Genomic DNA, 27,227 nt, shown 5'->3' with positions numbered 1-27,227 from the left:
TTGAAACACGACCACCAAATTCTACCGGAAGTTCGTGTCGGGGCAGTAATGTTGACGCGTTCAGAGGAGTTGTGTGTCGAGTAAATGAATCCCAAATGGGGCACATTACAAAAGATTGCCTGTAATCACACTGGTCGTGTTTGCCAGTGCCGGTGACGGGACGGGAGTGAAAGCAGTAGCTAGTAGCTTGATAATGAACAGTCATCGACGTCAGCACTAAAGTAGTTTAGTTATCTGGGCTAGTTAATTAGCTAACGTCGCACTGCTGCACTACAAAGCGAGCTGGTTGGCTAGCTAACTATAACTTAAAGATAAGTTAGACTAAGCTATGTAGCTAGCCGGCAGCCGACACACACCGCCAATCACCTGGTTTGAAGACTTGGCTGGATACTGGTTGTTACCTAGCTAATAAACAAACTAGGCAGATTATCCCCTTGAAAATAGTGATCAGATCATAATAGCTACGTAGCAAGACTAACTTCTGCGTACGATAGCGAGCTAGCTAGCTAACTTAGCTAGCTAGCCAGCTAACGTCACATCTGAAGAAACTGATTTGAGTTGTTTATTAGCTAGCTAACTAGCTAGCTTGGAAGAAACCTGTCAGAAGCTAAACTGGACATTTTTTGTGGGTAAGTTGTTCTGCCGACCTAAAGTATAGTACCAGTAATGTTTTCAGATGGCTATGTAGCTATATGTAACGTTAACGTTGGTAATATTTCTTTAATCGCAAGCAAAACGGCGAGCTTGCTAGCTCACTTGAACTTTAATGCTAAGAAGCTAGTACTAATAAAAGTGATAAATTTCGAGACATGTCGTTAAGATGAAAGTTAACTACATTTTAACATTTTTGTGGCAAGGTAATTTCTTCCCTACACGTATGTCATACTTGGCAGTTTGTGAAAAACAGCTTTGCATTGTTTCAAGACGTGGGGATACCTTAAAATGATGTCCTATTCAGCTGTTTTGCATGTTTACCACTCGCGTTTATGGATAACAAGATAAGGACAGCAGCTCTCTGCGACTGACAGCTTCTTTCAGGCAGTGAACAAACTAGTTACACGTTTCTATACTTTAGGTAGTTAGAGCTACTAATATTAATGTAAACCACGAATATGCTGGCTTTGATCATGGTTATTCACAGCTCTTTGTATTGGCGCAAGTTTGATTTCTTTGGTCAACATTAATGTGGTTTGGAAAAGATGAGAATAGCAGAATTTGGGAAACGGTTACTCTTGCTACTGAGATAGCAGTTAACGTTGAGTTGAAGACTCTCAGTTTGCTAGCTAGCTAAGTGCCTTGCCTCCACAGAACCTCGCTAAACTGACATAGTTAGCTTACTTTGGTCTCAGTGGCAAATCAACAAAACGGTGCACTTCATGGCATAGGTGAGGTGATTATGCCAACCAGGCTGTGAGGGCATCTGAACAAGAGAGCACATCTTCAAGGTTGCAGATTCTGGGTCATCTGTGGTCCCGCCAGAGGTGGGGAACCACTAAACAGGGAGCAAAAAATGTAAACAGACACAGGCACAATTGTCTGTTATTAACATGCACAGAAACTGATTACATGGCTACAGCCTCATACCATTCATCCATCTGGGTTCAGGGAACTTGCAGTGACCAGCCCTACACACCCAGCTGATGTGCTGTCTACATGTCAATATGTAATGCTTGTTGAACATGGGCAGGGTAACCCAGTTCACTTCAGCTCAGATGGAATCAACTGAGGCTCCCTTGGAGAAATAGAGCCTTTGTGTAGCGCTGTGCCATCACAGGCAGGCGTGCCCATGGCTGCATACATGGCGGACAGTGTGTGCGCAGATCTCCGCTTGGAAATGGCTGTGTCCCCGGGAGTCTACACCAAGGCGAGCAAACAGTCCGTTTGCAAACTCGACACCGTTACAACTGGGTACTGCAGGGCAGAGTGTATGAAACTCATGACTCTCCTCAGACGACTGGGGCAGTGGGTGAAAGGCAGAGATTATGAGTGCCTGATCAGCATGTGCTAGTGACAGAACTGCAGGGAAGGATTCTAGATTTGGGCACAGTGTATCTGTGGAGCCGCCCTATGCCAAAGACAGGCATGACAGCTGGGCAGACAACACATTTGCTCAGCACGCGCTTAGACGCTGTGTAAGTTTTAGCTGATTTAGCGTACAGCCTTTACATGTTATTTATATGCAGCTGGATAATTTCAGAGGCGGTTTAGGTGAAGACCTTGCCCAAGGATACAACAGCAGTGGCTCTTCTGGGAATCATGCCAGCAACCTTTGGCTACAAGCCCTCCTCCTTACCACAATACCACACTGCTTCTTCAAGAACACACTGCAGAAAGCACGTGTACTTCACCCACAGGGTTGGCTGACACAATTCCTAATAAAAAAAGCCTTCTTAAATGAGAAGTGTCACAGTCCCAGAGGAGAGTGGCTGAGAGAGTGGGTCCCATAAGGAAGTGCAGCACAGCATTCAGTCACCACAAAGGCACAGAAGCAGCCTAGAGGCTGCAGTCTATGCATGCCTTTGGTTAGACCTGGTGAAGTGTGTTAATCTCTTCTACATCACTGTCTCATTGAAGTCAAATATCTGAAGGTTCAGAATTTTCTGATCTTGATGTCCTTTTATGACACTAATTCTCTCACGGAGGCATAAGAAAGAGACTAGTCTACATTTCTGTAACCTGGGACACCTTCCCATATGAAAGCTGTGTGCAGAAGGCATCCCCATCATGCTATTGTCAATTAAGAAATCCAGAAGGAGATCTTGTCTGACATGTAAATGTACAGAGAAACTCTGTTCAACCTACTGCACTTCTTATGCTGTTTTAAATGGCCATGCAAATGGGTAGCTGCAACATTTTCTTTTTAGGCTAAATAAATCAAACAGTAGGACGCCTCACACCTGTCTTATCCTAGCACTGCTTACCAGCTGCTTCCAGAATTGATTTTAATATTTGATTCAATATTTTTAAGGTCTACACTTGTATTCCATGGCTTAAGTACATCCCTAAGCTACTAATTTTTATGTGCCGTAACAGGCTTTCGGGGTCACAAATAGGGTTTACTTATTGCTTCTCTGACCTGCTGTAAAACAACGGGTGGCTTTAGTGTTCCTGTGACTGTGCTTGAAACAAAGGGTGACCCAGTGTTCTCTGTGCAGGCACAAGGCTTTAGTGTTCCTGTGACCGTACTTGAAACAAAGGTTGACCCAGTGTTCTCTCTGTAGGCCTCAGGACTGTAAGATTGACGGCCTGGCAGAATCTTAACTGCATAGACATTGGCAGCTTAAACTAACCACACTGGTTTTGTGGCTTTGGCAAAGGCAGACCTGTATGTCATGTAATCGAGAGCGTATTTGTGCGCGTAATGATTTGGTGTCTTTGAAAAGAAGTGGCTGAGCTGTCTCTGCAACCTTATCCTTAGCCTGAGAATGGAATGCATGATATGGGGCAGGACTGGGGACTCAGGTTGTTGGTTGAGTTTCTAGGTTAGGATCTGCCATTGTATGCCTAGGTAAGGCACATAAACGGATTGGTTGCATAGGTAGATAGTATGTAAAAATGTAAGTTATTTAAGTTACCCACAATAAGGCCACTGCAAGGCCCTATGTGGAGTGATGTGATCTGTACGAGGTAGATTTTTCATCATGGGCGTTCCCTTAAACAGCATGAAGTAATGTAAATAATCCTCATGGTAGCTAATGAGTTTGAGACCCTTTGATAAATCACTAAAAAACTCTATATAACTGGAGTCTGCTTTGTGTTTTCTTTTGCCTTTCCCCATTACTGTAAACTGTGCGTAACTGTTGAAGCACAGGTGTGTCATAAAGAAGTAGTTAATTGCCACAGTATTTGCTAATTGCTGTGGCTTAGTGTTCACCCAGCTGCCAAACTGCATTAGCTTGTAATGCACCCTAGCAGTCTGCGCTAAGTCACATGCGTGAGAAAGACCGTGACCCAGCAGGATTTGGCAGTGGTTCATCTATTTTAAGGGTTTGTTGCTTCCGTTTTTTCAACAAAATATGTAATGTGTCTTCAGGGAACTGACTGCACACTGGAATTTCACAATTATAATCAGTGTGTTTGTGTGTAGGGTACTCTAGTTCAGTATGGGAAGCACATCACATGTCCAATGGGCAGTGAAAAGAGTGAATTGAATGCATATAACACTAAACTAATTTCATCTAGCATAAGTGACACATCAGAAAGGTTTCGAGGATCTGTGTACCTTTGAGTCAGTTCTTGAATAGCAGGAGTAACAATCCATATTATGTCAACAAAGATCCAAAAGAATGTGGTGTTTAAACACATTTGGGGAGAACGGAAGCACCGCCATTTCTTTTTTTTCTGATGTCCTGCTTATTGTAGGATGTCACATGTAACTTTAGTCCACCAGCTGTAAGGAATGTGGACTAAAGTTCTTAAGTTGACAGTATGAAGCACCCAAAATTCAGGACAGCCAGAAGGAGAGTAGCAGAAATTCCTGTTAAATGGGGCTACAATAAACAAGTTCATAACATTATTTATTCATTTTGTGATTTATGTTCCCAATTAACAGTAATGTAAAAATAGTTATGCTCTTTTGACAGTGGCTATTTGCTCTCAAAGGAATGAGTGTAAACCAGACCTCAAGCCAACAGCAGTGTGTGACTAACTGAACTGCAGTACGAATGAATCCTTTTCATTCTTGCTGGTGTAGTCTTTGAGTAAGCGTTGTGTATCCCAATTAAATGTTTTCTCCTGCTCCGTTATGCCTAAGGCTTTAATTGCAGTCAGATCCAATACTCAGTGTTGCTTGGGTGACTCCAAAATCGATGGAAATCGTCTGTTCTGGCTATTAAATTAAACTCAGACCGGTAGATGCTCAGCAGAGCGAGATGAAGATAGATTGACGGATGAAGGAGCAGGAGCTCTGTCTCTAGGAGGGAACATTCTAAATATATACACACTTCTTCTCTTTCTTTGGAAAAAGGTACATTTTAGGTTCATGGACAGTGTGTTTATACTCTGTATGAAGGTAGTTGAGGGAGTGGATCATCTTTGTTTTTTGAATGGATCATCTTTATTGCGATGTCTTTCGTGCTTGCGAGGACGCCTGAGAGTTAAGCCAGACAAATTTAGCCACACTTTTTCCCCCCGCAGTTTTTGATTGTCTTGTTTGACATAAAATTATTTTGAAGGCAGATATATGTATCACAGTTACTGTGACAAAACAAAAGTTCTGTGATATTTGCAGGTCCTAGATGGGTAAGACGCTCACAGTGATATCATTTGCTTGTTTTGTTGCGTTGTGTAGTTCAGTGTCTGTGATGAATGTCATGCAGTGTGAAGTGTGATTAGTGTATTAGAAAAAAGTCTATGTAATAGGTTTTTGATAGTAATGGCTCTCTGGTTGTTTGCATTAGTACTTCGGGTAAAAAAGGAAACGATTGTGTTTTTTTTTGGATGGAATGTGTTTGAGAGCTCTGGAAGTAAAGTGTTATAAATGCAATAATTTTTTTTGGAATTTGATAGAAAAGCTTGTGCTCTGTATTGGCAAATGTGTTATTTTCCTATGATCAGATGTACAATGCATTGTTCTGGAACCTGGCAGAGCAAACCTCTGGTAAAACAGGTAAAATACCTGCCCATGAGATCAGTACCATACTGTGTGAGGGTGAATCTAAAGAAAGAACAAATTCCAGGAGGGGAAAGTATTTTCATTTTCATTTTGTTTTCATTTTATGAATGGCAGTAGTTTCATTTGCAAACCAGTTTTAAGTGAGCCAGAGTGAACCAGAAAAGGCTAGTTTTGTTTCAGCTGTTTGGTATTGGTGCACTTTCTTTTCCGCTCACTATTAAAGAGGTCATCATGGTCATTTATACACTCTGTTCCTCTCTGCCAGAGCTTTTCAGATAAGGGGACCATGGTGGTCAGTACTGTACTGTCCTCTCTTCTATTTGCTAGCTCACATCAAACTGAGGAACCGTAGTCTTCGGTGATTTACTCTCAGTGCTGTCCTATATCAAGCTGTAGAACCATAGACTTCAGTAATGTCTTCTCTATGCTGCTCTATATCGAGCTGTAGAACCATAATGGTCAGTGATTTCCCTCTCTTATATGCTGTCCTGTGTCAGAGTGGGGGACCATGGCTCTGAAGGCAGCGGTGAGCTCTGTGACAGTGGGAGTGGAAGGGATGACCTGTGGATCCTGTGTGCAGAGTATTGAACAGCGGGTGAGGGAGATGCCAGGGGTCTTCCAGGTACAGGTGAGTGCTGCATCATGGCTATTCTCTGGGACACACCAGGGCACTCATTCACATACATTTTTGATCATATAGCATCGGTAATGTGGGTCTATACCCCATCATTAGGAAAATGAATCCGGTTACATCCAGCAAGGCATCTTCCAAACAAATTTCCATATGCACATACTCATTTACTTGTGCCGAGTACAGTATGTAATACTTGCATTGCATGGTGTTTGAATAGCATTGCTGATGACATGGTAAACACTGAGACCTGGAACAGGATGTCCTTCATTGTGGGCTGGCTTTAACAGTCCTTATGCAGGGCTTTTCGATTTGTACTGATAATCCGGTTTGCTACAGCTTTCCTCTGCTGGGTTTCTGCTGCAATCGAGAAAAAACAACAGCCTGCAGTGCTGCCAGATGCTCTGAAAAGGTTTCTAATATGGCCAGCCCCGTCCCTGACTGCTCACTCTCCCCTGCAGGCAGAGCCCAATGAGGAGATAATGCAATAGTCTCTGGCTAACAGAGGGCTGACCTTTTGCAGAACTGAAACTAACAAAACTGCGTTTCCTGCAGAATGATGTTACCGAGGCTTGTAGCCCTAAGACATATTCAGGGCCAAAAGCAAATCACTTCATTAGGTAATTTCATTAGTGATGTGCTTTTTGAACTTTTCAGTCAAACGGTGTTTCCTGCAAGCTTCCATTTGCTAGAGAACATGAGTATAAAAAAAGTCTTAAAAAATTGCACCCTATGGTAGATGCTACTGTATCTTTAAGAATGTTTTCCTTTCCTTTCATGTCTAGCCAGTGTTGTCTTTGTGATCAGTTGAGTACATGCAGTGTGAAGATTAGCCAAGATACAATATAAATATCTGTTAATGTAATCAGCTGCTTCCAGATTACTATTTACGCATATTGTGCCTTTTATGTTTAATTTTACTGCCTAATTTTACAGTATAGCCCACTGGACTGTTGTGTTACTGAAGCCCTGGAAGAAAAGTCTCAAGTACCTCACTGAAGTAGAAGAATTGCTAGATAGTGCACTCAGATCCATATTTTTCTTGCACTCAGATCCATATCTTTCTTGCACTCAGATCCATATCTTTCTTGTGACCAGGCGCAAGGGCAGAAAATATTTGTTGCACAGCATGAAATTTATTGGAGATGTAAACAAGCCAACAAAATCCAACATGCCAGTTGAAGTTTCAAAGCAAAACAATGTATCATTTTTTTTAGAAGGCCGGTTTTGCAAAAGAAAATCTGTAATAAATGTATTGTCCTGATCATTTTCCCTCTATGCCAAATGTATTGGAAAAATTATAATCTTGCGGTAGGATGCGGATGGTGGTGGTGTCAGCAAGTGGGGGAGATTATGTGGTATGATCTGATGTCAGTGGTGTGCTGTGAACACAGATGGATCTGCAGATCACTGACAGCCCTGTTCCCACGACGAAAAAACGTTCATGGTTCGCTCACTGACTTTCCTACTATAACGCTTTTCAATGTGTGATTTTCTCACTAGATGTTGCTTATAAACCATATTTTATTATTATTCACTGTGTCAGAGGCACTTCGCTTTTAGACTGTGTGCTGAGGCCTCCTTTTTGAGTGTAGTTTTTGAGTCCCTGGAGTAGGGTTTCCACATTTTGGGTTTAATTTTTTTCCCCATGGACATGGACTCTGAAGGTTTGTGGTACCTGGACTTTGGCAGTATTGACTTACCACCTTCTTCTCACCATCAGTTTGGCAAATCCAACTGAGTATGAAACCTTTAAACCAATCAAAATGTATGTAGTGCATGCTGTGCAAAAATAAACCACATTCAGACCACATTCTTTGAAACAGATGCAATATCTTGAATCAGCACATAAATGTATATGCGTGTACCACAGTACTGTCAAAATATTGCAAAAGCTGTATGTCTAGCTGAAGCATAGCTTTACAGATTAAAAAAAAAGTTAAGGTAATTTTGAGAAATAGTGCGTTGTGTTTGACTCACCCTCGATGTACTGTGTGCTGTATGCTAATTGATACTGATGTACTCAAGTGTGATTATTGAAAACATTTGACTTAAAAAATACGCTGATCAAACAAGCACAAAATGCAGTTTAATTAGTTTGATTTATCCGAGGGTAACAGAAGCAGCTGAAGTACCTTTGCCCTTGGATGCCCTTAGGAAGGCATTATCAGGAAGGCTTGTGTGGAACTGATGAAGATAAAGTGGGAAATGTTGAATGTCAGCCGATTGATTGGACATCCTCTAATCTACTCTGTCCATTTGAATGACAATATCCAGGGATCACTGCACTAGGCAGGCCACTGTTAAATGGCCAAGGAAATATATGGTTGCTGTCCTGATTCTCAGCAATTTGCTGCTTAGCCCCTTCAGCAACTCAAAGTACATTTCTTCCCTTGTTATGCCTGAATGCGCTTGAATTTGCGACAAATAATTACAGTACATGGATGCTAATATTAGTCTGTCCTAAAACAGTGTAAAAGTTTGGAAAGTAGGTCCGTGATTATGGGCTGTATTTAAAGGAATCAATTTCTTGACACTGTTTTGTATTGATCTCAGTTAACGTAAAAGTGTTCCTGCTGGATCCCCCGCCACTGCAGGTGAGTTTTAAGGAAGTGTCACCCGCTTGCCTCTCGCAGGTGTCCCTGGAGATGAAGCAGGCTGCCGTGGTGTTTGACCCCAGCCAGCAGAGTCCAGAGTCCCTCGCAGATGCCATCGAGGACATGGGCTTCATAGCGAGCCAGGCGAACTCCGCCGCCACCAAAGACGTGCCTACGGAAACCAAGCTCCTTGCCCCGGCGGACCTCCCCGTGTCCACGCAGCAGGCGCTAAGCAGACTGTCGCAGCTGAAGGGGGTCCTGGAGGCGAGGGAGGCCCCGGATCAGAGGGGGGTCACCATCACCTTCATTCCCTCTGTGGTAAGCTCTGAGCGCCTGGGCGAGGCCTTGAACACCCTGGCTGCGGAAAGGACGTCCAGGACTCCGGAAGGGCAGCTGCCCGCTCCGTTTGGGGAGGAGCTGGTGAAAATGCACATAGAGGGAATGGTTTGCCACTCCTGCGTCACTACCATCGAAGGGAGGATCGGGAAATTGAAAGGGATTCAGAAGATAAAAGGTGACTTTTATACCTGAAATGACCTACATTCACCTGAGAATTATACCTAGATAACATAGCTGTGACCAACTTATCTTACTCATGACACTGCCTAATATTTTGAGACAATTCTTTGACCTTAACAATGGCAAAGAATGCTACCAGTTGATTAGTCTTGTGTCTAATTTAACTAATTTTATACCTTACAGTAGCACATTCATGTACCTCTAATAAGTTCTAATAACTTCATTGTATCACACTCTTCAGTTAAATTTTAAGTTTGTTTGTTACAGTTGATCCAGGGTACATTTGAAATTTGTTTAGATTATGTTGTTAGACCTTCAGATTGGTACAGTAATTTGGGGAGATTAAAAAACAGTATTTTGACCTTGTAATTTCTAATGATTTTTATTTTTCATTATTTTTTTAGTTTTTCTGGAGTCTCAGGAAGCCACGGTGCTGTACCTGCCTGACGTCATCACGGTGGATGAGATCATCAGCCAGATCACGCTGGCGGGCTTCAAGGCCCAGCTGAAATCCAAGCCCCGTCCACTGCAGCTGTCTGCCGGGGAGACAGATCGCCTGACGGGCGCCCCGGTCCTGTCCCCGGGCAGGACAGAGCCGGAGTGGCCCGGGACAGAGGGCGCGGTCGTTGCGGGGAACGGGCAGGACGGCGCGGCTCAGCTACCCGACGTGCAGTCGGTGGAGGCGTCCCGCAAGAAGGAGGGAGCCGCCCTAAATCACAGCCCCAGGCTCATCAACGTGCTCCAGTGTCAGCCCCCTGCGGAGACCCTCCCCCCTGCCCCCCTGCACACCCCCGCACCCGCCTTCTGTCAGCCCCTGGGGGCGGTCGCCGAAATCCGCATCGAGGGCATGACCTGCAATTCCTGCGTGCAGTCCATCGAGGGCATGCTGTCTCAGCACAAGGGGGTGACGTCCGCCCGGGTGTCGCTGGCCAACCACAGCGGGACGTTCGAGTACGACCCTTTGGTCACCACGCCAGAGGAGCTAAGGGCAGCCATAGAGGACATGGGCTTCGATGCCTTCCTGCCTGGTAAATTTGCCTGCTTTAACCCTTTAACCCCTAAAGATTGACAGAGCGTTGTCAGTGTTGTGGTACAGCGACGGTACTTGCACACATAGCTCAGCAGTTGTGGAAGTAAATATATCAATCTCGGGAGTAAATAAATCTATCTGCTACTTCTCCATTGCATGACTCCCATTCTGTCTTGTGGATTGTTGTATATTTCCAGCAAGAGGCTTACAGCTTTGTCAGAAATTTGTCAGGGTTTCTTTTCTAAAATTAAAAAAATGGGGAAATCAATTTTTAATGAAAATGCAAAAAAATCAGGGGAAATCGAAGTTGCAAACCAGTGGAGCTGAGAAGGCGCAAAGCCGGGCACATATGAGGAAGCTGCCAGTATTCTGGTAACATGACACTCAGTGGCTATGGATGAGTTTGCCAGTATGCAAGTGCAGCGATGATTAATGGCCCAGTGACTGTCCCGAGAAACACAAAGCACATACAGATTCAGCTGCCAGATCTTGATTGCTATTCTGATATACTTGCATTAGTGCTACTTACCTGGCTTCTTGCCCTCTTCCTTTCAATGACACTATTTGTTTTCTTTTCTTTAATGTACTTGGCTTGAGAGTGGATGTCACTGCAGCACCATCTGGAGAGCAGCCATTCTGTAGCTTCTACAGCTTTCAGCTTTTTTAAAGTTTTGTTGTGAGAAACCTGATCTTAACTTGGAGAAATGCAGTCACAATGTGGCAACAGCAGATGGCGCTATAGGTCCACATTGACTTTCAGCGATGAATTTCAAGTAATTTGGGCAATAAAAAAACCCATAAAATACAGAAGTTAATCATTTAAAACTGAAAATGATGGAGCTTATATGCAATTCATTAAAAGAAAATATTTCGTGGTCCTGCAAGACACACGTTCATGGCTCTTGCGTGCTGTGCAGAAACCAATTCCCTAGTGCCTGTCCCTGCGCCGAGCTCGCCTTCCTCCACGGGGCGAGTGTCTGTGAAGGAGAGGGAGAGGGAGAAGGAGGGGAGTAGGGGGGGTGCGCAGACCCTCGCCAAGTGCTTCATCAAGATCGGCGGGATGACCTGCGCCTCCTGCGTGGCAAACATAGAGAGGAACCTCAAGAACGAGGACGGTGAGGCCAGAGCGCACACGCAACGAACTCCAGTGCCGTTGTTCATTGATATCAAGCAATGGCCATATGCCTTCGGCTTGTTTTGCTTTATCATTTTGTAGTATATGAGCAAGCACAGTATCCAGCGCATTACTCCAGTGCAAAGTCAGTTTGTTTCTGTCGTTTTCACCTTAGCGGTTGGTCTTATAGGAGGGCTTAGATAGTGTGAAAAGCTGCTTATTCTGGATGTTCATGAGCAGTTTGTACTCAGTTGTGGGACTCAGTCTGGATAAGAGTGGTTGCTGGATGTCAATGTAACGTAAATGTAACGTAAACGTAACATTAAATGCACTCATGCCTTGTATGTTGCTCTGGAAAAGAGCAGCTGCTGAAATGCAGATGTTCGTATTTTTGGTCTAGGGGTTTATTCTGTGCTGGTGGCGCTTATGGCCGGTAAGGCGGAGGTTCGCTACAATCCCGGGGTCATCGACCCCCACAGCATCGCGGAGTGCATCACAGAGCTGGGCTTCACTGCCTCCGTCATGGAGAACATCGACAGCTCCAATGGAAGCCTTGAACTCGTGGTGAGATATTTTTTTTGTGTTCTTTTTGCCACCTTTTGAATTTGTGGGAAAAATATAATAGTTTTCTCTCGTAATGCCCGTACTTTGTTTTCCCAAAAGGTCAGGGGCATGACATGCGCCTCCTGTGTCCACAAAATCGAGTCCAGCCTGGTGAAGGCGAAAGGGATTGTTTACGCGTCTGTTGCCCTGGCAACCAACAAAGCCCACATCAAGTATGACCCAGAAGTGACGGGACCACGTGACATGATCAGATTGATAGAGGTGAGTTTCGGTCATCGTAAGGCTTGAGGATCAGTGCGACACGAGAGTTTTTAAATACCCGTACAGACGTCAAATTGGAACAATGAGAATTGATCGATTTGTAAAATGTGTCCGATTGACAGAACCTGGGCTTTGAGGCCTCTCTCGTGAAGAAAGATCGCTCTGCCAGTCACTTGGACCACAGTCAAGAAATACGGCAGTAAGTCGGGTCACAGATGCCACTGCTAGGGTCCTCCAACACACACAGGTCTACGTCTAGTCTTTCAGCATAACATGTAATGTCTGTGTGACAAAGAATGCATCAGCTCAGTGTTACAAGCCTGAAATGAAAACAGTGATAGAGGCCTAAATAGCATTGCCTGTTTGCTGTTCTGTTTAATGAAATCATTTCATGTGTAGGGCCATACAGTGGTCTGTTAATACCATTCTTTTTAGTCATTGCTGTGGTTGCGTGTGTATAGCGTTCCTTGTTTCTGAGCTGGAGTGTGTGTGTGCGCGTGTGTGTCTCCAGGTGGCGGAAGTCCTTCCTGGTCAGCCTCTTCTTCTGCGTTCCCGTGATGGGGATGATGATCTACATGATCATCGTCGACCACGACGTCCACACGGAGCACGAGCACAACGCCAGCTCGCCGGACCTGCAGCAGTACCACTCCACCATGTTCCTGGAGCGGCAGCTGCTCCCCGGGCTGTCCATCATGAACCTCATCTCCTTCCTCTTCTGCGTGCCCGTGCAGGTAGCGGGAGCCGTGCGAGCGTGTCTGTGCTGAGAATCTGTCACAAGCAGTCAGGGGTCCCTGTGGAATCAGCTCGGTCTCATGATCCTGATCTCATGAAAGAACGAAGCTTGAAGTTATTGAGAATACATTGGAGGCAAAGCTTATGAACATAGTTGTCCCCCCCCCCCAATCTACATAAAAATTATTTTATTGACCATGCATTTATCAGTCAGTTACGAAACCTTGTTATTGCCATAACAAGATGATATTTTTAAAGACTGACTCTAGTTTCCTGCCAAATGGCACACTGAAACAGTTGAATGGCTAGTCTCTGTAGCTATACTCTTAGGACAAGCTGATAAACCATTAAAGACTGTATTTTAGAATTTTCTGATAGTTTGGAAAGGATGGGAGAATAGAGATCCCTACATATATTTTCATATTTTGGCTTTGCAGAAAATGACAATTGATATATACTGGAATAGCTATAATTACTTTAACATTGTGAACTTACACGTTTTACAGTTAATATGCCAGAGCATATGAGGAAAGCTTGCCACTGCAGTTAATTATGCTACAGACTATAATTATTTTTCTCTTGCTTTTGCAGTTCATTGGAGGCCGTTACTTCTACATTCAGGCGTACAAAGCTCTGAAACACAGGACCGCAAACATGGACGTCCTCATCGTCCTTGCCACCTCCATAGCCTTCACGTACTCCCTGGTCATCCTGCTGGTGGCCATGATCGAGAAGGCCAAGACCAACCCCGTCACCTTCTTTGACACGCCTCCCATGCTCTTTGTTTTCATCTCCCTGGGCAGGTGGCTGGAGCAGATAGCAAAGGTAAATCTCCTTTCCGTTTTCCCAGCAGCCCTTGACGCAGCATACGTGACCTCAATACACGAACACTTGAACAACATCTGAAGTATTACAGCAGTGTGTCCGTTCTTGTAGGCTGTAGATTTGTTATAGTGAGCTGGTAATACAGGTGCACAACAAAGGATTTTCCTTCCAGGAGAAAGTGGAGCGGATGTCGGCTGTCTTCCTGTAACCATGTCTGTTTCATGTGCTATTTCAAGAGCAAAACCTCTGAGGCTCTGTCCAAGCTGATGTCCCTACAAGCGACGGAGGCCACTATTGTCATCCTGAATGATGACATGTCTGTGCTGAGGTATATGGACACTGCAGTTTTCATTAATATATGCAGCTAAAACATTTGCTGTTAGGGCTTGAAACAAATGTGTAATATGAATCGGTTATGAATTTAACTTTAAATTTGGTACGACGCTAATCTTGGCTGAAGAAAGCTTTGTTTATCTGTTTTCTCTTCCCGTGCATCGTCTTTGTTGTACCTGTCAGGGAAGAGCATGTGGACGTTGACCTCGTCCAGAGGGGTGATGTGGTTCGGGTGGTGCCGGGGGGCAAGTTTCCTGTGGACGGGCGAGTCCTCGAAGGTCACTCCATGGCAGATGAGTCTCTCATCACAGGTAGTTCTGGATTTTAAAGCAATGGTGGTGGCAGTGTAGCATAGTGGTAAGGAGTAGGGCTCGTACCCAAAAGGTTACTGGTTTGTAATGTAATATAATGCAGTAATTGAACTGTTACAGGGATGTGACTTTGAAAGCTTCATGAAGAGATCGTGATTTATATGCTGTACATTAAAACTAACTTTTAATTCACTCTTCTTCTCAGGGTTACCTGCAGTCATATCCACTATGACCCTAAGGGTTTGGCATAGTGGTTATGCTTAATTGGGAGAGGCGAGAAACATTAATTTTGCACTCTTGCCATTCTAATGACAGTGCTTTGTCATTTCTACTACTGTGTGATGTGCTCATAAATTAGCATTCTTTAACATCTCAATCACTGAGATAACATCTCATGGGTCTTCAAACCTACCACTGTACAGGAAGCAGGAAAGTTTACTAGCTTGCTAGAACTTCACTTGTAGCTCCTAAGTGCTCACAGAAGCAGTTGTCGTCAGCCACTTAACACACCACATCATCTAAGGCATTGATGGATACACAGTTTCAGCATGCATGCGCTGAATTTCAACAAGAATTGTGAAAACTGCTAGCAAACCTTTTGCAGATTTTAAAAGAGCTAAATCAGGGTTACAATTATAATGTGTATAAGAGACTTTAGGGAAATGGTTATCCTGCAAGGCGTAACTATCATAAAGTGACCAGAGTTTACGTGAGACGCTTTTCTATGTTAGCCTCTTTTTAGTAACTTTTGGAATACCTATAAAACAAAGAGTTTCGAACCATAGAAACCATTTTAGATCAGCATTTTACAATCTGGATTATAACGATCTGATTATAATAGTCTCCTGTAATTGTTGCTTTGCTGTCTTTTGTGATATTGCTGCTCTTCCTCGCTCTCAGCATTGGTGCTATGTGATATTCCCCTTTGCCTAAGAACAGTTTCTTCCTCTCTTTATGCACCAGGGGAGGCCATGCCCGTGACAAAGAAGCCCGGCAGCTCTGTGATCGCCGGCTCCATCAATCAGAACGGCTCCCTGCTCATCACGGCCACGCACGTCGGGGCTGACACCACCCTGTCCCAGATCGTCAGGCTGGTCGAGGAGGCCCAGACGTCAAAGGTGCGGCACCGTCTCGTAACTTCCACTGCGTCAACACAGCTTTCAGAAGCGCACACTGGTCATAAAGGCAGTAAAAACGGACTCCGGACACGTGCTCGTCATGCATAGGATCCCAAATTACATTGAATGTGAGTTGCATGCTGTTGCAGAAATAATTATACAGCACAACAGCATCACAGGCTGTGACTCCACAAGGTCAGTAGATTCCCATTGAGTCACTGTTCTTCAAAGCACACTAGAATGAATAATTGCTCGTTTTATTCTTACATTACATTATAAGCATTTAGTAGACGCTTTATCCAGAGCGACTTACAATGTTATCCATTTATATTTTATTGAGTATATTTTTACTGAGGCAATTCAGAGTTAAGTACCTTGCCCAAGGGTACAGCAGCAGTGCCCCAGTGGGGAATCAAACCAGCAACCTTTCGGTCATAAGTCCTGCTCCTTAACCACTATGCTACACTGCCGCTCTTAATTGAGTACACTAGTTTATAGTTGATTAGGAAGTGTAAATGATTTCTTCATCACTGATATGAGAGAGGTTATTCCCCTTATCATATCAGTAGGTCATTAAGTCTGACTCACCCGTGTCACCTAACCCTCACTCCCCACCCCCCAGGCTCCCATCCAGCAGTTTGCAGACAAGATCAGCGGATACTTTGTCCCCTTCATCGTGGGCATCTCCCTCCTGACCCTCATTGCGTGGATTGTTATTGGATGCGTTGACTTCGCTCTGGTTGAGAAGTATTTCCCGGTAAGTGTTTTTATTGTCCTTTTCAATTTCTAGTAGGCTTTCTGAGTTACTGAATTGAATTTCATTTCATTTCCTGAATTGACTGAATTGAAATGAAACTGACCCCAAGTCTGATGTGGACCAGATATACTAAAAGCTCTTTACAATACATTACATTGTTGTTATTTATCAAACCCTCTTATCCAGAGCCACTTACATAGGTTGCAGTTTTTTACCCATTTATATAGCTAGATATTTACCGAGTGAGTTGTGGGTTAAGTACCTTGCCTGAAGGTATAACAGCAGTGCCCAGGTAAGGAATTGAACCAGCAACCTTTCGGGGACAAGCCCTGCTCCTTGCTACTATGCTATACTGCCGCCACACATAGAAATGAAGATTAATGCTTTTATCACTTCAAGGTTAGACTTCTGTAATGAGCTACATAATGTCACAACTAGTGAAGATTTAAAAAGTCCACAATACGTCCACACGTCAGCAGCTGGTGTTCTCATCCATACGTCACCCAGGGACCACGCCACTCCTCAGCTTTAAATGCTTCGGCTCCCTATCAAATGTCGGGTAGATTACAGTATCTCCGCTCCTGACCTTCAAGGCTTTATTGTATTCCTCCGCCCTTGAGAAGGACACTTGAACTCCTGCGTACTCCAGCCCGCTGATACCAGGCTTCCTGTGCCTTTTATAAGCAGTCTCTGCTCCCGGGGAGACCGGGCTTTGCCTGGTGCCGCACGTCTGCAGAGCGTGTGAGAGAAACACGCTGTGCAGTTTTAAAGGTGTAAAGTCCATTGCTTTAATTAAAGTGTACATTGAGAAAAATATATGCAAATACATTTAAATACAAGTTATATTAATGCAAAGCAGCCGTATACTGCAACATATGTTAAATATTTAATGTATATTTTCAACAACGTATATTTTCAATATAATGATTTAGCTGAAATATATTTTCAATATATGATTTTTGTATTAGTTTTCACCATTGAACTAGTATGCCCTAACAGCTGCTGAATTCAGAGCAAAGGCAAGACTGAAGTTGAATACATTATGTCAGTGTTTCTGAGTTGTGCCCAGATGAATGTTCTGACTGCCTTTTCATTAGTTACATATACACACTCAGAACTATGGGAAAACCTTGGCCATGGATTTAACCTGTCACACAGATATTATGGTCCTAAACTGGGGGGAAATGGGTAAACATTTAAAGCAGTAAAAACCTACTAAAAACGTATATAACCCTACCTTAAAGTCCCTATCACAACCTTATAAAATCACAACCACAAAATCACTATCAATACATACAGCCCGGAACGCACTGTTCGACATCTTTCCGACCGTTTCATGATAAAATAAATGTGGGGTTACTAATGTGGGATTATCACGGGCATCATGGGCCAAACTCGGGTAGGACCTGAATTACCTGGATGATGTTTTGTGTCGATTCTAAGATCACTGAATTTAACTGTGCACAGAAACATGCTGAATTTTAAAATAAAATATCTTTAAATAGATGTGCTTGTTTACAAAATTAAAACATTTCACATGTCTTATTTAACGAAGACAGGGGTGGCCAACCCTCTCCTGGAGAGCCACTTGTCCTGCATGTTTTAGATCTCTCCCTGCTCCAACACAGCTGATTCAAATGATCAACTCGTTATGAACTCCTGAAGCTGCTGAATAACAAACTGATCATTTGAATCAGCTGTGTTGGAGCAGGGAGAGATCTAAAACATGCAGGACAAGTGGCTCTCCAGGAGAGGGTTGGCTGCCCCTGAACTAAGATAATACCATTGCATGTCTGGAAGCGGGCAGGCTAGAATCCCACTCTTCTTTTCCCCATGCATACAGTCCTTGAAATGGCATCATCAGTCAAACTATTTTACATATAGCCTTGGAGTTCTCCATTTGAACCATGTTTTTGCCCTTATTTATCACCACTAGTGAAATGTAGCTGTCCAGGTTTATGAAATGAACAAATATCAATAAAACAGATGGTGTGTGGTCGAGATTGGGGTGAGGGTAACTGTGTAGGAACACGGTTCTGCTCTTGCTCCAGTACAGAATGTCTGCTGACTTTTCAGTGAGATTGTCATTCCACCACCCAAACCCTGCCTTAGTCTATAACCTCTACATTCCTGCCTGGTAAGTAGTGTCAACACATCAGAGCTGAAGTTCTTACTCTCCTGAGTGCCCGTTCCCGCCTTGGCTGCAGCAACATAAAGTAACGTAGCAATGCTGACCGCTTCGCCTGTTGTACCTCGCCGGTGTTTCACCGTGGGCGTTCCTGCTTGCAGGGCTACAGCAAGAGCATCTCGCAGACGGAGGTGGTGATCCGCTTCGCCTTCCAGGCCTCCATCACCGTGCTGTGCATCGCCTGCCCCTGCTCCCTGGGCCTGGCCACGCCCACCGCCGTCATGGTGGGCACCGGGGTGGGCGCGCAGAACGGCATCCTCATCAAGGGCGGGGAGCCCCTCGAGATGGCGCACAAGGTGAGCGAGCGATTCCCACAGGCCCTGAAATCCAATAGTGCCATCTCATTTTTACGAGAATCTGCATTCAAATGCAAGTCTACGTTTAAGTCACATTGTGAATAAAAAAGTCAACTGGATGAGGTACTTTGATGGCTGCTGATTTTGAAACATGAGGCTTTTCATGATGTACTAAAATAAGAGGACCGTTTCAAATGCTATATATTAAAAAATTCATTACCGTGGTAAGAAAAAATAGCCATCTAGCATCAACACTTTCTCTGAAATGTCTGAAAGTCAGTACATAGACGTTAAAGTAAGTCTCACGTTTAGTCTGCAGCTACTATATGTGCAACTATTTATCTGCACCCTGAACTCCTCTTCTTTATTGTATCGTGTACAGCATCATGTCATACATTTAGCCCATAATCTATCTGTTGCTGAAATGATTGCTGTTCCCTCTGCAGATTCAGACGGTGGTGTTTGACAAAACTGGCACTATCACGTACGGCACCCCCGAAGTGATCCAGGTGAAGCTGGTGGTGGAGGCGAACCGCATGCCCAAATCCCGACTGCTGGCCATCGTGGGCACGGCCGAGAACAACAGCGAGCACCCGCTGGGGGCGGCCATCGCGAAGCACTGCAAAAAGGTTAGGAGACGCCGTCCGCGCGCATCCGTACCCCTGACGGCTCTCACCAGAATGTTCCCGACCGGCGCGTTCTCACCGCTTCTCCTGCGTTCATTCAGGAGCTGAGGAACGAGGTTCTGGGCACGTGCACGGACTTCCAGGCGGTGCCGGGCTGCGGGATCCACTGCCAGGTGAGCAACACGGAGGCGCTGCAGCGGCACGACGGCGGCGGCGGCGATGGCGAGGAGAGGAACGAGCGCAACTCCGTCCTGGTGCAGATCGGCGACAGCATGACCGGCTCCGGCTCGCACCCCCTCATCATGGAGCCAGAACCCCTGAGTGAGTCACCCGCCATATGTTTTACATTGAAACTCGGATAAGTGTATTTACAGTACATTACATGATTGCCATTTAGCAGCCACTCTTATCCAGAGCAGCCTACGTCGGTTACAGTTTTTACATATCGCCCATTTATACAGCTGGATATTTACTGAGGCAATTGTGGGTTAAGAACCTTGCCCAAAGGTACAGCAGCAGTGCCCCAGCAGGGAACTGAACCAGCATCCTTTTGGTTACAGGCCCTGCTCCTTACCACTATGCTACAATGAGACCCCTTTATTTCTGATTTATTTAAATTTTTTGGTATTTTATGTGACTGTAGCCATTATCAGTTCAGTGTGGTTAATGCATGCTTTGTTCATTTGTTTCTGGATGTCGCATGTAAGTGCTAATGCTGACGAGTAACCAGTGGATATTTTCATGTGTTTTTCTGTGACTACTTGTATATCAAGGACTGTATTGTCAGAGACACAATGGCACATTTTGTATCCTGGTTCAGCAGTTGAAGCAGCAGTGCAAATCTTAGTCTCCACAGCAGAGAAATGTTACATGCGTGCTACTGTCATCTTGCCAGTAGATGCATGCATGGTTTTTCCATAAGTGTTGTCCAGAGTCTGCTGCAGTTTTTTTGTTCAGCATTACTGTTTGAGTTTCATTTCCTTTCTTTGCCTGAGGGATCTGACATCATCTGAGCCCATCATGGGGTCAGTGGAATCGTGGTATCTGCTGTTGCTAACCGTAGTGTTCCCGTCACGGGACAGATTGACTCAACAAAGGGCTTCATCTGCATGAGCTTCAAAATGTTTATCATTGGTTTTCTGAACAGCATGTCTTATCTGGCCTAGTTTACACCACCAATGCTGTGTGATATATATTCTCTTACTGGAATTGCCCTCTTTCACTGTGAAATATTGCCACGCTGGGCTTTTTTTGGTCATTTCTTCCCTTTTTCCATTACGTAGTTCACTGTGGCACACAAGATGAGTCACGATTATCACTCACGCCACATTTTGCAAAGCAAAACTCCACATCCACGTCAGGCATGTGAGAGTCGGGTTTGAGTCACTGAATCCTACAGATCTAAACCGCTGAGGCATATGGCCAGTTGTGAGACCGGATTCAGCACATGCTTATTTGCACACTGTGTGTGTTCTGCGGGTCCAGCCCAGGTGCAGTCCGCGTCCTACGCGGTCCTAATCGGGAACAGGGAGTGGATGAGGAGGAACGGGCTCCAGGTGCGCCGGGAGGTGGACGAGGCCATGATCGAGCACGAGCGCAGGGGCCGCACCGCCGTCCTGGTGGCCATCGACGGTGAGGTCACCACTGCGAAGGACATCTCCCAGTCCTCTTCCATTCAGTCCTGCTCCGTCAAGCTCTGAATCTGTCTTCACGTGTCTCTGTTCAGGACTGCTCTGCGCAATGATCGCCATCTCTGACACCGTTAAGCCCGAGGCCGAGTTAGCCGTCCACACGCTCAAATCTATGGGCCTGGAGGTGGTGCTGATGACGGGGGACAACAGCAAAACCGCACGGGCCATTGCTGCTCAGGTACACTGGGTCCTGCACCGCACCCTGCTGCAGGAAGGGGGCGCCAGCTTAACTGTGCCCACAAACATGCCGAATATTACATTTACATTTACATTTATTCATTTGGCAGACGCTTTTATCCAAAGCGACTTACATAGGTTACAGTTCTTTACAATGTTATCCATTTATACAGCTGGATATTTACTGAGGCAACTGTGGGTTAAGTACCTTGCCCAAGGGTACAGCAGCAGTGTCCCAGCGGGGATTGAACCGGCAACCTTTCGGTTACGAGTCCTGCTCCTTAACCACTATGCTATTAAATGAAAATTATCTTTAAATAGATGTGCCTGTATACAAAATTAAAAGATTTTGCGTGTCATGCTTAACTACGGTATTACCGCTACAACTCTGAAAGCATGCAGGCTAGAATCCCACCCATGTTTTTCCACATGGATACAGGATAGTGAGCTAAGTCTTTCTTTGTGTCGGCGCCTTCTGTAACTCCGCTCATTCCAGGTGGGCATCAGGAAGGTGTTCGCAGAGGTGCTGCCCTCTCATAAGGTGGCCAAAGTGGAGCAGCTGCAGCAGGCCGGCAGGCGGGTTGCCATGGTGGGGGACGGGGTGAACGACTCCCCGGCGCTGGCCATGGCGGACGTGGGCATCGCCATCGGCACGGGCACTGACGTGGCCATCGAGGCTGCGGACGTGGTGCTGATCAGGGTGAGGAGCAGCGGGGGACAGACGGGTAGCACAGAGGGGCTTTAATACTGCTAGGCACCTATGAGGACTTAGTTTAAAGTCCACTTTGTCACTTAGGTTAGGGCCACTTCGTCTGTACATTACAGCACTGTGACTTCAAAACTAAAGACAGATGTAGCCAAGATGAAGGTTAAGAGTGACCAGCGGAAAAGCTACGCTACACAAGATAATTCTCTAAGAAATGCATGAAAGAAACTGCACTTACCATCCGTTGTTTCAGAGTGTATTTCACTCATTTTTACACCATGTGTTTGCATGAAAATATAATAGAAAAAATCACGCTCATTAAGGTTGTGACAGGGACTTTACAGGAATCACAGTTTTGTTGAACAATACCTGCACTGCCTCAACTTGGTGTCGCAATTTAAATACGAACTGTTAGGAAGTTAGGGGTGTCTCTGGTATTAATTTTCAGTGTTTGCTCCCCTTTGATATACACTTCAGATTAATAATTCTGCAAAATACATCCTGATTCAGCTTGATGCATAGTCATTGATATGGTTTTTGCCATAGTGATTGGATTGAATTTCTCCTGAAATTCATGGTCTTCTGTGAGTTACGGATCTTACACGCGTTACTTAGACAGACAGTCATCATTTTAAGTTTGTTTAATACTGAACTTATTCAGATTTTACAGAAGAAACTTCTTCCTGACTGTGCTTTATCTTCCAGTAGGATTTAATACTTCATTCATGCTAGGTTTCTTGTTTGTTGAAACATCCACAGAGGTGTAGTTGAGCTGTTCCTGTTTAATTGTTCTCCTTGTTCACAGAACGATCTCTTGGACGTAGTGGGAAGCATTGACTTGTCTAAAAAGACCGTCAAACGGATTCGAATCAACTTTGTTTTTGCGCTGATTTACAACCTTGTTGGAATTCCAATTGCTGCTGGTAGGTATTAGCAAGGCACAGATGATTCATTTTTATTGTTGTGAACTGGATTTTCTGTTTTTGTCTTTTCAAATGTATCATTTTGAATTTCACCGTTTTAATCACCATTTATATATTAATAATGGCATGTGCCTAAGCAGATGTCTTTTCCATAGCAGGTAAACCAAACTTGACTATTTGCAGTCAACACTAAATGTCTGTATGAAACAGGATGGTCATATTTGACTGGCTTCTTTTTGCCCGTAGGCTGTAAAGTTGGCTAAATGTCATTTGTGTGGCGTGTGTGCAGGTGTGTTCCTGCCCGTGGGTCTCGTCCTCCAGCCTTGGATGGGCTCTGCTGCTATGGCTGCTTCCTCTGTCTCCGTGGTGCTCTCTTCCCTCCTACTCAAATGGTGGGTGCCTCTGTCTCCCCCAGCTCTTTTACATTTACATTTACATTTATTCATTTAGCAGACGCTTTTATCCAAAGCGACTTACATAGGTTACAGTTCTTTACAATGTTATCCATTTATACAGCTGGATATTTACTGAGGCAATTGTGGGTTAAGTACCTTGCCCAAGGGTACAGCAGCAGTGTACCGGCAACCTTTCGGTTACGAGTCCTGCTCCTGAACCACTATGCTACACTGCCGCCTTTCTTACCCTTCACTGTTTTTCCATAATGGACAGAATACTTTTTCAGTACTGTAATAACTGACGTAGATAGATATTTCTGACACCCTATTCAGCAGCCGAGGGAGTGAGTGAAGTACATAAAATTGCCACTGTTCATCACCACATGTGACCTGCAGTTCGTCAGATACCGACTCCATGCAGTTATTTATGTAATTTAGACATGAAAACGAAAAGATTTTTTTGAGATTCTTTGTTGTATATTGTCAGGGTATTCTAGCTTCAGCTTAAATAATTTGGTGAAGATTTTGAGTGAAAGTTGTCACCCTAAGGCAAAGTGTATAATTACACTCCCGTCCATGCTAACAGTGACAAAGTCATGTACCACAATGTTTTACCAGAGCAGTATGACAATAGGAAGATTTTGGTATCATTCAGTTTTAACTGTGATTGAAATGAAAAGATGTTAGATGTTACAATGTTAGAAATTATACAATGATATTTTACAAAATGCATTTTAGTTACAGTAATTCAAAAATCGATTCTGAATTTGATACATGCTTCAGAATTGATGGAGTATAGAAACCCTTGTAGGACAAACTTACAGTAATATTATTAAAATAAATAAGCTAAAAAATAGAATGCCATAACCATCTAGAAATGTGACATTTTGGTCTTGGTTTACAATGCAGCAGCATCAGTGTGCCCCCTTTCCCCTGCAGTTACACCAAGCCCAGCGCCGAGAAGCTGGAGTCGCGGCTGCGCGGGCAGATGAAGCACAGCAGCTTGTCGGACGTCAGCATCCACATCGGCATCGACGAGTGCCACCGGCCCTCGCCCAAGCTCAGCCTCTTCGACCGCTTCGTCAACTACAGCCGCGCCTCCATCAACTCGCTGCGCTCCGACAAGCGCTCGCTCAACAGCATGGCGCTCAGCGAGCCCGACAAGCACTCTCTGCTGGTCGGGGAGGCCGCGTGCGACGAGGAGGCGCTGTAAGGGGGGGGGGTGTGCGCTGCCGGCCGGGCACGGCGGCCGTGACGATGACAGAACGCGAGGGCTCGTCCAGCCCTGGGGTTCCCAAACCCCCCCCCCCCCGCCCACAGGGCACCCCAGGCACGTCCGTCAACCACAAGTCTGTATTGCAGATAGGTCACTGCACTGACACTCCCACCAGAGGAAGGCTTGGCTGGCATTTTTACATTGAATTTTCTTTGAGTCCTGATGTTTTTACTATATTCATGCCAGTGTTGTTTTTTTAATTAACGGTATGGCTTTATCGAGTTGTTGACTACATCTGAGTATGAAAGATTTTATAAGTTATTATCGCTCTGAAAATATGAAGAATGGTTGCACTTTGTAATGCTCCTTTTGAGAGTAAAAAGGCATGTGCATAGGCACACAGAAACCTCGGCATTAAAGGTGAGGTGAAAAAGACGTACGCTCCAAAAACATCGGTGTTAAACAAGGCTTATGGAAATAGGCACGTGAACATTTCAGTTTTTGCATAATCGGCTAGTACTCAATGTGCAAAAAGCTCAAGAGCAGTAAAGTTATGAGCATTCTTAACTAAAGCTTTTACGTATGATTGACCACCTAGTGCTAGTGGTTATTTCAACCGCACAATTTATTGACCAGAAAATTGGTAATGAGTCGGTGTGATCCAACGGGACCAGCAAGGATAAATACCATTGCTTAGAACAAAGGCTAATGTCACAGTGGGATACACAACAGGTTAACTCATTTCTGATTGTAATAGTGGGAATGATTTAAGGAAGGGAATCCTGAAACATTCAAACTGTCATAACCATTGTCCAGTATTTCTGCCTCTTCAAGAGAGAGAGATTTGATCATTTTCACAAAAAGAAGACAGAGCCAGGGTGGTGGTTTTCTTGGAAATGGTGAGCAGTGGGAAATTTCAAGCCCGGTTTGCATTTTGCACTTTTAAGTTAAATACGTTTAAATACATTTTTACTTGACGTGTTTTTCCTTTATATATTGTATATATAATATACAATATTATATACAATATTAGCTGAGAAAAATTGATTTCTCTTGTATTGTTTATTGTTAAGCAGACTACCATAGTTACTTTTAGTTTTTGAAAGCTGTGCAGTGGTGAGGAGGATTTACCTTCCAGTTTTTGTCGTGCTTGATGGCTGGGGAAAATGACTGCCTTTAGCAGTGTACATCCTGTACCCGTCGTAGCAAAAAAAAATGAAAGTTACTGAACATTTGTACACCCTCTATACCGTGCTAGTACATGCCAATCTTTGGCATAAAATGTTTTTTAATAATCTTGTATTGATACAAGTGCAGCACAAGCCCATTTAAGATTGTATCTCACAAGCTTTCAGTATATATATGAATAAACACTACTACCCCACGTCCTCCACTGTTCTGGTATACCTTCGAAACATAACTATAGTTTGGAGGAGAGGATCGGCGAGAGCTGTAATCATCTGCCGTCAGCCATGTCTTTGTTAGCAACAAGAATCCAAGCTCGTGAGATCCAGTGAAGTGCTTGATCATAAAGGTCTTCTTGGAAAGGAATTTAATACTCCTAGGCTTTTCCCCATGTCACTCCTTCGATGGGAGTATAGTGAGATTTAGAGGCATGTACATTTAAAGGGGTAGAAAGTACATTGATTAAATTTGCACATCATACAGTCAGTTTTCTGATGTTTTCTGATTTGTCTGGTAAAAGTATTACTGTCTGTATTGGAATATTTTAAGAGTTATACTCAGAGCAGCTACAGCTAGATTTTGACGGCCTAACTGCTTAAAGATTTGTATGGTAATACACTGTTACGCTTTAATGCAAGCTTTCAGTATTTGCCAATACAAAAAATTGTATATTCAGAATAATGTGTAACTTTGTACGATTGTTCTGAAATATTGAGTAGCCATCCATTTTCTGTACCCAGTTTTGGTAAGTTCTTTTTAGGTTAGTACACATTTCATGATTTTAGTAGTTTTAGTGGCTATAAAATGGGCACTACAGAACGTGCTGTTACACTTCCTGCTGTTTTTATTTCTAAAAATAAATGGTATCTGTCCCTGAGAAGTTGAGAGCGTTTAAGCAAATCAGTTAAAGAGATGCTACCATTTTGCCTTCTCATCTCACCAGAGTGGAGTGTTTAAAGAATTTACTGCTCTCATAAGCAGTATTGAAGTCCTCCTGAAGAGAGTGATTTGAAGTTTTGCACTTCATAAGTGTTTGCTAACTTGGAATTACTTAAGACTGTATATAAGAGGGTTGCTAGCGCAGAAAAATGTATCAGTTGTAGAGCAGGCACTGAACAGCTTGCCTTGGTAATAGTAGTGGTTGTATGTAGCTTGAAGTAATTGGATGTCTCGATTGCTAAATAGCTGTCTTGCCCAGCTGAAACAGTGCCTGTAGTCTGTTGGTCCCACATAACATAAAATGTAGCTACCTGTGAAACTATCCATGGTGTGATACCTGGCTTCAGCTGTGAAGAATGATAACTGAAGTAAAAAGTTAGTTTGTTACATATTAATGATGGTCTGAACTGACTGAAATACTCTGTACACTCTGTACACTCTTCAGACGCTGTGCTTTATGTACATTGAACACTAGC

At 44.1% G+C, this 27,227-nt stretch overlaps 1 protein-coding gene across 1 annotated transcript; it reads left to right on the top strand.

Moving 5' to 3' along the window:
* Positions 1 to 96: 96 nt before the first annotated feature.
* Positions 97 to 24,627, top strand: atp7a (ATPase copper transporting alpha). The gene is made up of 23 exons (XM_036548519.1): positions 97 to 629; positions 6,112 to 6,242; positions 8,882 to 9,356; positions 9,766 to 10,389; positions 11,309 to 11,506; positions 11,906 to 12,069; positions 12,169 to 12,330; positions 12,453 to 12,529; positions 12,842 to 13,064; positions 13,657 to 13,890; positions 14,127 to 14,218; positions 14,407 to 14,534; positions 15,498 to 15,652; positions 16,275 to 16,409; positions 18,699 to 18,893; positions 19,340 to 19,522; positions 19,621 to 19,840; positions 21,005 to 21,151; positions 21,246 to 21,388; positions 21,884 to 22,087; positions 22,899 to 23,016; positions 23,306 to 23,408; positions 24,351 to 24,627. Exons 2-23 carry the CDS (start codon positions 6,123 to 6,125, stop codon positions 24,622 to 24,624), a joined length of 4,374 nt encoding a protein of 1,457 aa, XP_036404412.1. The 5' UTR covers positions 97 to 629; positions 6,112 to 6,122; the 3' UTR covers positions 24,625 to 24,627.
* The last annotated feature ends 2,600 nt before the right edge of the window (positions 24,628 to 27,227 follow it).

Source organism: Megalops cyprinoides, chromosome 16 (assembly GCF_013368585.1).
Source record: "Megalops cyprinoides isolate fMegCyp1 chromosome 16, fMegCyp1.pri, whole genome shotgun sequence".
NCBI classification, from domain to species: Eukaryota; Metazoa; Chordata; class Actinopteri; order Elopiformes; family Megalopidae; genus Megalops; species Megalops cyprinoides.
Note: the sequence above shows the minus strand (reverse complement) of the source record. Positions and strands in the feature narration are given on the sequence as shown.

Bases quoted from the DNA above. Each gene is read 5' to 3' on its own strand.
- atp7a (XM_036548519.1), top strand. From the start codon at position 6,123: ATGGCTCTGAAGGCAGCGGTGAGCTCTGTGACAGTGGGAGTGGAAGGG. The intron at 14,535-15,497 runs GTAGTTCTGGAT...TTTATGCACCAG, and splicing joins AGATGAGTCTCTCATCACAG to GGGAGGCCATGCCCGTGACA. The intron at 23,017-23,305 runs GTAGGTATTAGC...GCGTGTGTGCAG, and splicing joins TGGAATTCCAATTGCTGCTG to GTGTGTTCCTGCCCGTGGGT.